Source organism: Nannochloropsis gaditana, assembly GCF_000240725.1.
Source record: "Nannochloropsis gaditana CCMP526 unplaced genomic scaffold scaffold140, whole genome shotgun sequence".
NCBI lineage: Eukaryota > Eustigmatophyceae > Eustigmatales > Monodopsidaceae > Microchloropsis > Microchloropsis gaditana.
Window position 1 is genome coordinate 43,325 of NW_005803813.1, and position 10,231 is coordinate 53,555.

The following is a 10,231-nucleotide window of genomic DNA, read 5'->3' on the forward strand; positions in this document are numbered from 1 at the left end:
TCCGAATGGGGCGGGCAACAAGCAATGTGCCTCCACAAGCCTCACGCCTTTCTCCTCCTCTTCTCCCTCCCTCTTCCCCTTCATTTGTCAGCGCGTCCGCAAACTCTACCGAGTCCGGCGTACGCTCCAGAATCTCTTCTCTGCCGCCCATGAATCGACCAACTACCTGCTTCAAAGCATCGAGGCGGACAAGGTATTTTTGGGGTCTTTTCCCCCTCCAGCCTGTACTTGACCTATCTTCTTCCAACACTATCTTCCCCCTCTGACCATCCCCTTTTGCGGGCCGCGCTCTTTGCCGTGTTTTCTCTGAACTTTTCAGCTCTTTTTTCCCCTCCCTCCCTTCCTTCCCAGGTGGCGCTCCAAGACGACCTGGCCAAACTCCAGAGGAAATACACCAACGCAGGCCCCACTTTGCAAGCCGACATGACCACCTTGCGCGAGAAGGTGGGTAGGCTGGCTTGGGAAGGAGGGGTGGAAACATGTAGCCCGCTTCCCTCAAAACAAGGGCATAGGGAATCTCTTTACGAAAGCCAGGACTGCCAGCAGACCTCGCCCGCGTTCGAAGAGGAGCGGAAGAACGACGCTGCGAACAAGAGACATTCCTTGTGGTGCTCGCGATTGCCGTCTGAGAGTAAAACGATTCACGGACCAGGGCCCTTTCTTTCCATTCCCTCCTGAGCAGGTCAAAGAGATGACGGAGCAGTGGCAGCTGCACCGCCAGGAACTGGAAGAAATGCGGTGGGTGGCCATCCTTTTTCAACCTGTTTTTGTGTCGCTCTGACGATTTCCCCACGACCCCAGCAACGTGATAGATCCTTCCTGTGTTAGTCTGAGTCCCGCGTTCCTGTTGTTTTCTTTGCCCGCCTCATCTCAAACTATTTCTGTCTATTCGTACCCATTGTTCGCAGTTCGGAGCACACAGAAGCCAAAATTGATATCGCTCTTCTCCTGGAGGACGAAGCGCGAGAGGCACTAGAATTGGGGGTGATGGAATTGGAGGAGGACAAGGAGAAAGGGGAAGACGAGCGAAAGGAAAGTGATGAAGCAGGAGCAAAAGGGACAAAAAAGTCGATGTGGACTTTTTGTGTTGTTATGTGAGATGTAGAATGGAGCACAAGCTAAATTGATCAATTTATGGAAGTGGTGAAAAGAAAAGGGTTGTGGCCATGGCTCCACCGAAACTCGAACTTTCTCAGAATTGTTGTAGGTCGTAACATTACAATCGCGGAAATTGGACATGTAGAAGGAAACGAAGAAGCCGCCAGGGGCTTGACCGCACCCGATCACGAATGATTCTGATCGGATGGGTAGGGTGGCAACACTAAGGGCGACAGTGATTGACACGCACGTCTTTTCGTGTTCGCGCTTCATGCTCACATCTGTCGCAGAAGTACATGACAGCGAAGGCTGAAGAGATGAGGAAGTCACTTTCGACAAGAGCCAAAGAACTGGACAGCAACGTTCCGAGGTGGTGTGTGATATCCTTTGTGTTTTAAATGCTCGCGTGTCACCAATCTACATTGGTCGCAGCCATCAAACTCAAGTGAAGACAAAGGGAATGCCGTGAAATAAGCGAGTTTTCCAAGATTGCTCCTGGTGACAACTTGCATGGAGTTTGAACGAAAGCATCGAGATAGAGAGGTGAATAATTACTGTATAACTTCTTTCTTTACAAATGAATCTTTACTGCGTTCCTCCCCTCTCGTGACAAGCATTCCCCCTCCACGCAAAGCAGAAAAATCGCTCTCTTATGTACAGGGCATTCAACCAAGTGCCCTGGCGTCATCGCTAAAGCACACATGTTTTTGGAGATATCAGTCACCCCCAAAACAAATACCGCAGACAGCAAGACGACCGAGCTGAAGACAGGACCCTTCCGATCGAGTAAGCTCGTTGACAGTATCCATGTGCGTCTTTGGATGTGCAGGATACGGAGGACTGTTGCAGCAACTGAAAATCTGACACAGAAAAAGCAGCTCGTGCAAATGTATTTGTAGCAAGAAGCATCTCGGTGCACTTGATGAGTACAGATGTCCGTGCCAAAGGACGAAATTAGGAATATCTCGCTGTTACCATGACCAGGCTCTGCCGGTGTGACGTTGTCAACCACATGATCATCAATCATCAGCATTTATCACCCAAGCAACATTTTGTACCCCAGCAACACTCCCCCACTGCACTTCACGAGTCCAAAATTTGGTCAAACGCGGTCTGAATCTTCGTGTTTCTGTGTTTTCAGAGACTCCGACGGCATCAGCAAGGGGCAACAGGGGCATTTTCATTTTCCATTGGCCTGGGGATTTGAAATTTTGAACTGAGCTTGATGCTAATTTTTGGAGTGGCTCGGACGCGTGGCGCCACGTTGATGGACCAAATAATTGAGGAAACGTCAGGTAATTGTCCCATATAATCTTTCATACCTGGAGTAGTAGATTATAAATGCCGTATAGTGTCGAGTTTTTTTAGTGGAAAAATTGCTTTGACCATCATGGCATGTTTTTTGTGGTTGCGCTTGAACCCCCACGTGAAAAGATCAGCCTCCCATGCAAATGGAAGTCAACGAGTTCTTTTTGCATGGAAGAGCAAGTGCGACGGCTTGCGTAGGACATCGGCTGATCTTTCATTTTCAGTATTTCTCGTATCTTCTTGTTTTGTTCATTGTGCAACCAGCCTCGACCGTCTGGCACATTTTTCATCGTGTATCTTTGCTGCACATTTGTATCTGTCATGATGTCACGACGAGTGCAACGTTGTGATCAGCGCTTTAGCAGCTGCAAGCTTTGTGCAAGGCGTGTGAGTGATCTTGGGCTCAGTTCTGAAGTTGTTTTGTAGCACACAACGTGTTGTTGTCTTCAGACGATGCTACACTACCATGAAACGTGACCATCATGTTCACGTGTGCATGGACTTGCTTAGTAGATACGTGCGGTGCATGTGGTCTTTTTGGTGCGATCCACTTAGCCGCTCTCGTGGTTGTATCTTGCAAATATCCGAGTTCGTAGCACAGGCCTTGTCACCTTCCTTCTCTCGCACTAATCACCCGTGCTTCCCTCATATACAACGTGACAGTCCTCTGTATCTGTGCACCGGCAACCTTTATAGCAGAGGTTTGTGCAGCCATGGCTTCCAAATGTGCCTCTGAGAACAGGAGCATCGGAAAAGGAAACAAGGATGAGCATGGCCACATGTCTGACAGCTTCTACAACCACGAGGGCCGCTTGGCTAAGAAATCCAACAGGATTGGGAACATGGAAAATGATGACCACGAACGTGCCCTGGAACGGTGAGTCTTCCGAACGTCCGACGAGTTCCTACCATGTGTGCTTGAGCGGGATCTTGAGGGATGGAAGGGCCGATCATTGTGTGCCTTCCCGAAGCTTTTTGGATTGTGGTATCCAATAAAGATACCAGTACACTCTTTGTTCTCACCGTGAGTAAACCCACTTTCCTCCACCTTGACAGCACCATGCGGGCAGTGAACTCGGCTTCCATCGCCGTGACCCTCCGCTCCCAAGGCTCGCTCGGCCACGGCGAGGGAAGTGCCCCTGGCCTGGACGGTGTCTTCGCCAAGCAGGAGCCCGAGGCCCCCATTCACATCGACACGGATGAGAACGATCCTGAGATCCACCACCTCCACTCCGAGGGTCTTTCCTCTGCCTTGGCCGCTGAACTTCTCAAGAAGTTTGGCCGCAACGAGCTCCCGGAGAAGAAGAAGCCCAAGTGGCTGATCGTAAGTGCTCCTCTCTTTCCCTCTCTCTGCGCCTGGGATCTGCTTTCTTGTATCTGACCTGTTGCTCCGTGTTGCCACACATCCCTCAAAGCTCGAGTCTAAGACACTCCTCCAGATATTCCAAACACGCTTAGACTTTGTCTGTTTTCCCCCTCCTTACAGTTTGCCGAGCAACTCTACCAACCCATGCCTCTGATGATCTGGGCTGCCATCATCATTGAGGCGGCCATCGAGTCGTGGCCCGACATGGGCATTCTGCTGGCAATCCAGTTCATGAACGCCTCCCTTTCCTACTACGAGACCACGAAGGCCGGCGACGCCGTTGCGGCCCTCAAAGCCTCCCTCAAGCCCGTGGCTTACGTGAAGCGTGACGGAAAATTCCTGTCCATGGACGCAGCTCTCTTGGTGCCTGGTGACCTGGTCCTCCTCGGCTCTGGAGGTGCTGTCCCCGCCGACTGTGTGGTCATGGACTCCCAAATTGATGTCGACCAGGCTGCGTTGACGGGCGAGTCTCTCCCCGTGACCATGTTCAAGGGCGACAGTGTGAAAATGGGTTCCACTGTGGTGCGTGGTGAGGTCGAGGCAACAGTGGAGGCGACTGGTGCCAACACTTTCTTCGGGCGTACTGCTTCCCTGCTTTCTGGTGGGGACGAGGTCTCCAACTTGCAGAAACTCCTGATTCGTATCATGATCATCCTCGTCGTCCTCTCCATGGCCCTTTGCGGTATCGCCTTTGGCTACCTGCTGGGCCGTGGCGAGACTGTCCGTGAGTCACTTTCCTTCACGGTGGTGCTCCTGGTCGCCTCCATCCCCATTGCCATTGAGATTGTCTGCACCACCACCCTCGCCCTCGGCTCCCGCGAACTCGCCAAGGATGGCGCCATCGTCTCCCGCTTGGCCGCCATCGAGGACATGGCCGGGATGAGCATCCTGTGCTCGGACAAGACGGGGACCTTGACCTTGAACAAGATGATGATCCAAGAGGAGACCCCCATCTACGTGGAGGGAGAGACCCAGTACTCCCTTCTCCGCTACGCGGCAATGGCCTCCAAGTGGACCGAACCCCCCCGTGACGCCCTGGACACCCTGGTCCACGGCGCGGCGGACATGGCCTCCCTGGCGAGCATCAAACAACTTGATTACATGCCTTTTGACCCCACCATCAAGCGCACGGAGGGGACGGTCCAATTGCCCAGCGGCGAGACCTTCAAGGTCAGCAAGGGTGCCCCGCACATCATCATGCACCTCGTCGATCAAGAAGTGCACGCGGCCACCGTGGCGCAGTGCGACAAGGACGTGGAAGCGTTGGGAGAGCGTGGCATTCGTTCTTTGGCCGTGGCCAAGACCAAGGGCAGCGCGGACGGCCCTTGGGAACTGATTGGACTCTTGACTTTCTTGGACCCCCCCCGCCCCGACACCAAAGACACGATTGAACGCGCGAACAAATTTGGCGTGGAGGTGAAAATGATCACAGGCGACCACCTCTTGATCGCTAAGGAGACCGCGCGTCAGTTATCTATGGGTACGACTATCGAGAACGCGGCGCTCTTGCCTAAGCTGGAGGAGGATGGGAAGCCTCCCAAGAATTTGATGGATTACTTCAAGTACATCGAAGCTACGTCTGGTTTTGCCCAGGTCTTCCCCGAGCACAAATTCTTGATCGTCGAAGCCCTCCGTCGTGGCGGATACAAGGTAGGGAAATCTGTCTCTATCCTTCCTTTCCCCCTCGCGCGACTGTCTTGATCTCTGTAATGTACACTCATATCCATACGCGGACATGTGCGTATCGTACGATTTATGGCTGTCCCTTCCCCTTTTTTTCTAGACTGGTATGACTGGTGATGGTGTCAACGACGCTCCTGCCCTGAAACGTGCGGATGTGGGTGTGGCTGTGCAGGGTTCTACGGATGCCGCCCGTGCTGCCGCAGACATCGTCTTGACCAAGCCCGGTCTCTCCACCATCGTCACCGCCATCATTGTGGCCCGTACTGTCTTCGGGCGCATGACCTCATTCATCACCTACCGTATCGCCGCCACCCTGCAGCTCCTGATCTTCTTCTTCATCGCCGTGCTTACCATGCAGCCTGCGAAGTACGAGCCTGCGGGTGCTCTGGAGGAGTGGCCCGCATTCTTCCACATGCCTGTGATGATGCTTATGCTTATCACCCTCCTGAACGACGGCACGCTCATCTCCATTGGCTACGACAACGTGGTGCCCAACACCACCCCCGACAAGTGGAACCTTAAGGTGCTGTTCACGATTGCCGGCGTGCTGGGCGGTGTGGCTCTGCTGTCTTCCCTGTTGATGCTGTGGGTGGCGCTCAACTCGCACAACCCTGCAGGGATCTGGGCGCAGGCGGGTCTGGCGGGGCTTACCTACGGACAGATCACGTCGATGGTGTACTTGAAGGTATCGATCTCCGATTTCTTGACGCTCTTTTCTTCCCGTTCTGGCGCTGGTTTCTTCTGGACAAATAAGCCGTCTGCGATCTTGCTGGTGGCTGCGGGTATTGCCTGCTCGCTGTCGACGATCATGGCGAACGCGTGGCCGGAGTCCAGGCCTGATGGCGTGCCTACGATTGGCCTGGCTCGCGTGGCCCCCAAGGAACTGTCTCTGTACGTCTGGATCTACTGCTTGCTGTGCTGGTTCATCCAGGACGCTGCCAAGGTGGGGGTATATGCCTTCCTCAAGAAGTACAACATCTTCGGGATCAACGACATCGTTGCGATGAAGAAGGCTGACCCTGTAGAGATGGCTTAAGTTCGGAAGGCGGAAGACGGATGCTTGGGAAACAGCATGACTGCCGACCTAGCGGCATCTGTGTGTGATCTTTGTTTTCCATGTGGGCAGGAGTGGAACATAGCACCATCTCTCAATTTTTTCTTTTCTGTGTGTGGATCTGCGTGGGGATGTGGGGGCGTGTGGGTGTGACGGTGGTGTTTAAGAGGCGAAGGTCGGGAAAGGACGATAGCGCTCGCGTGCCATGGACATAGTCTAAGAGATATAGAAAGTTCTTGTTTATTTCTCCGCAAAGCTTTTTACGCGCTTGGTAAATGCAGTGGGGTTTAATTGAGCGCCACATGCTTTCGATCAGTAAAGAATACCGCCAGAATGCCGAGGACGGGAAGGGAGAGAACGAAAATGAGGGTGCCGAGATGCGTGGGGGGAGACGGAAGAGAAAGAGAAAGAGGAATACAGTGGAGACGAGACTAGCCGAGAGCTTGATAGGAGAGTCGATGGTATTCACACACGCTCACAAGCATGTGCAAGCGCTTGTGAGCACTGCTTTGGATCGAGAGAGATAGTGCACGTAAAACACTTAACACCAAAGTAATGGAATGGGAAGTTACTACAGCATTAAACAATTCTGCACTAAAGAAGATCCCAATTTCCATGAACAAATGGCGATAAAATGACGTTTTTTTGGGGCTCAGTACAATGACTTCTCTGAAAAGTGACATGCTCCTCAGGACGATTCCCACTCAGATACCCCTCTTTTAATTCTCCGTCGCTCACAACGTCTGACTTTGTCACGAAAGGTATATAATGGACGAAATAATTTTATACTTTTGCTTGCTTACCATAGATAAGTGAGCATCAAAATGCCACGGAGTAGACCGATCAAAAAAGTACCTCTGATCGAAAACTTCCACAAGCCATCATTGATAAGTAATTGATGCCGTGCTAAAAGATAAGATGATTTCGTGACTTACTGAATGAGATTCCACCTGATCTGTCTGTAATTCCAACGTGTAGACTTAACTTGGCGAAAAGAGGCACAGCTCTTGCCCTTCCACAGAGCGTTCTTAGCCCTATCCCTTTCTTGCGATAAGAAAGAAAAGCTGGTGCAACTGTGCCTAAAACACCATGTGACAGGCGAGACGTACCATCTCTGACTCTCTTAACGTGCAGGCATTTTTTTAATTGGTCATTTCCGGCTCTGGGCGCGGCCACGACCCCGTCAAGTCAGCGTCCTGGCCCTCTTGCCGACCGAGGCCGGGGTTTTCCGAGCTTTGCTTGCCTTTACTTAACGGCCGAATATTCAGTCATCAGCCATCACAAAATCAGGAATGAAGCACGCCATGACCCCGGAGAAACGTGAACAGCCCCGGCAAGTCCGTCGGGGACTTGATCGCTTGGGCTTGTCGTTTGTGTTTTTGTTTTGCTTTTCATAAACACCGTGTGATACTGTTGTGGTGATCACAGCTTTGAGTGTGCATCTACAGCCCTTCACTTGGTAGATGCGGTAATTAGTCCAGGCGGGTAATTCGCCACCAGGAATGTTCGTCGTACCCCGACTTGCTTCAGATATCTATCAGATGTAGTTTTTCTCTTTACATTACCTTGTTCGCATCCAATGTACGTCGGCATGCACAAGGCAGTATTGGTCTAGATACGGCAGCTTACGGCAGAATATCCAGAGACCAGTCATCCATGTGCCATGTCTCAAGCTTTTTCAGTTCGAGTTCATGAAGCGGACGATGATGAAGAACAGCATTTGAAAGGAGAATTCTACGACACCGAGGGCAGAATATCTACCAATGTTGGCATGCAGTCTCTGGAAGACCACAATCGTGAAATACAGAGGTATGAGCGGAGGGATTGGATTGAAGGGGCTCAGGCGCGTTGTCCTGCAGGAAAGCTGCCCCGAAGATACTATCCAGAAAAATGGCAGAACACGATAATTCGAGACTCACATTAATCAATGCAATTTTTACAGAACCATCGAGGCATTCAGGAGTGCCTCCCATACTCTGAGCGTCCGCTCCTTGGGCTCGGAAGGAAATTCGAAGAGCCAAGTGCCAAATTTGCAAAGCGTGTTCGACAGCTTGCAGATCACTTCACAGGAGGGCAAGGTATCTTGAGACGATTGGTTGGACAAGAAGGGCGTGTCTGAGGCCAAGCCCTACCTCGACGTCTATCAGATTTAAGACCGAAGTCCTGCTCTTGCTGTGGAGGTGTTCAAGGGTTTGGGCTGCCACGTCGTGGGAGGAAAGGAAACAGAAGCAGCAGACGATTCTTGAACAGCTCCATTGGCTTGTGCCTCTGGTGACCGATCTAGCTCTTGGACAGTGCTCGAGGACCTCAGCATGGATCCCATGTTTCTCGTAGGCTTGTGCTTGTTGATAGATCCGGTCTCTTGGTCAAATGTTCGGTGGCAGTGATGGGCTCTGTAGTCCCCTGCAAGCTCTGCCAATTTTCTGGAAAATCTGTTGCAATCGGCAACAAATTTAGGTTCATGTAACATCCATCCTATCTGATGTTTGCACCTGTTTTTATCGATAACGTCTTCGACAGGCAGACGACAGGATGAGCACTGCAGACAACGGCGACGGGCCAAAAAGCGTGGCCGCCATGGCGAAAGCCTTGGCTGCCCAGCGTGGCGAGGAGTACGTGCATGACTTGCTCAAGGGCGAGTTTTATGACGACGGGGGGCGCATTACTACGAACGCGGGTATGCAGTCGGAGGAAGACCACGAGCGTGAGATTCAGCGGTACGTCGAAAGTGGCGACCAGGGAGCAGGGATAGAGGAAGGGGAATGATGTAATCAGGCATAGAAAGCACAAGGTCGCGTGGACGGAGAGGGTAGGGATGCTGCGCGTCAGATTTCTTCTTGTTAATCACCCTCCCTACATTACCACATACCCACGCACCTTAATACCACAGCACGATCCAGATGGTGCGAAGCGCCACACACGCTCTGAGCGTCCGGTCGCAGGGGTCGGAACAGCGCTCGATGAGTCGGATGCAAAGTCTCCGTGCCGTCTTCTCCAGCCGGGAGGACAAGGAGGAGGAAGCAAAGGTGCCTTTGGACGACCTCTTCGACGAGAACGACGTGCCTGTCACCATGACGCGGACCAAGACCGTGACCTCCCTGGACTCGGAGGGCTTATCCTCCGCCCTGGCCGCGGAACTCCTCAAAAAATTTGGCCGCAACGAGCTGCCCGAAAAGAAGAAACCAAAGTGGCTTATTTTCCTTGAGCAACTTTACCAACCCATGCCTCTGATGATCTGGGCTGCCATCATCATCGAGGCGGCCATCGAGTCGTGGCCCGACATGGGCATTCTCCTCGGAATCCAGTTTATGAACGCCTCCCTTTCCTACTACGAGACCACCAAGGCCGGCGACGCCGTTGCGGCCCTCAAAGCCTCCTTGAAACCCCTAGCTTACGTGAAGCGTGACGGAAAATTCCTGTCCATGGACGCGGCTCTCTTGGTGCCCGGTGACCTGGTCTTGCTGGGGGCCGGGGGCGCCATTCCCGCCGACTGTGTCGTGAAGGACTCTCAGATCGATGTCGACCAGGCTGCGTTGACGGGCGAGTCTCTCCCCGTGACTTTTTTCAAGGGCGACAGTGTGAAAATGGGTTCCACCGTGGTCCGCGGTGAGGTCGAGGCAACAGTGGAGGCGACTGGTGCCAACACTTTCTTCGGGCGTACGGCGGCTCTCCTCACCGGTGGGGACGAGGTCTCCAACTTGCAGAAACTTTTGATGCGAATT

General features: G+C 52.6%; 3 protein-coding genes across 3 annotated transcripts in view; all 3 read left to right on the top strand.

Moving 5' to 3' along the window:
* The window catches only part of NGA_0635410 (H+-transporting ATPase), a gene marked incomplete at its 3' end in the record, with an annotated part of 11,632 nt that extends 5,141 nt beyond the window's left edge, over positions 1-6,491 (top strand). The window contains exons 5-8 of the mRNA XM_005855670.1: positions 3,118-3,283; positions 3,463-3,730; positions 3,893-5,422; positions 5,556-6,491. Of these exons, the coding sequence (XP_005855732.1) occupies positions 3,118-3,283; positions 3,463-3,730; positions 3,893-5,422; positions 5,556-6,491 (2,900 nt within the window). The remainder of the gene's footprint in view (positions 1-3,117; positions 3,284-3,462; positions 3,731-3,892; positions 5,423-5,555) is intronic.
* Positions 6,492-7,801: 1,310 nt separating this feature from the next.
* On the top strand, positions 7,802-8,596 carry NGA_0635800 (uncharacterized protein; the record flags this gene model as incomplete). Its single annotated transcript, XM_005855674.1, has 3 exons — positions 7,802-7,829; positions 8,192-8,318; positions 8,452-8,596. 3 exons carry the CDS (start codon positions 7,802-7,804, stop codon positions 8,594-8,596), a joined length of 300 nt encoding a protein of 99 aa, XP_005855736.1.
* A 984-nt stretch (positions 8,597-9,580) lies between these two features.
* Positions 9,581-10,165, top strand: NGA_0635420 (H+-transporting ATPase; the record flags this gene model as incomplete). Its single annotated transcript, XM_005855671.1, has 1 exon — positions 9,581-10,165. A coding segment is annotated over one exon (585 nt), but the record flags the coding sequence as incomplete, so codon positions are not given.
* Positions 10,166-10,231: the final 66 nt, after the last annotated feature.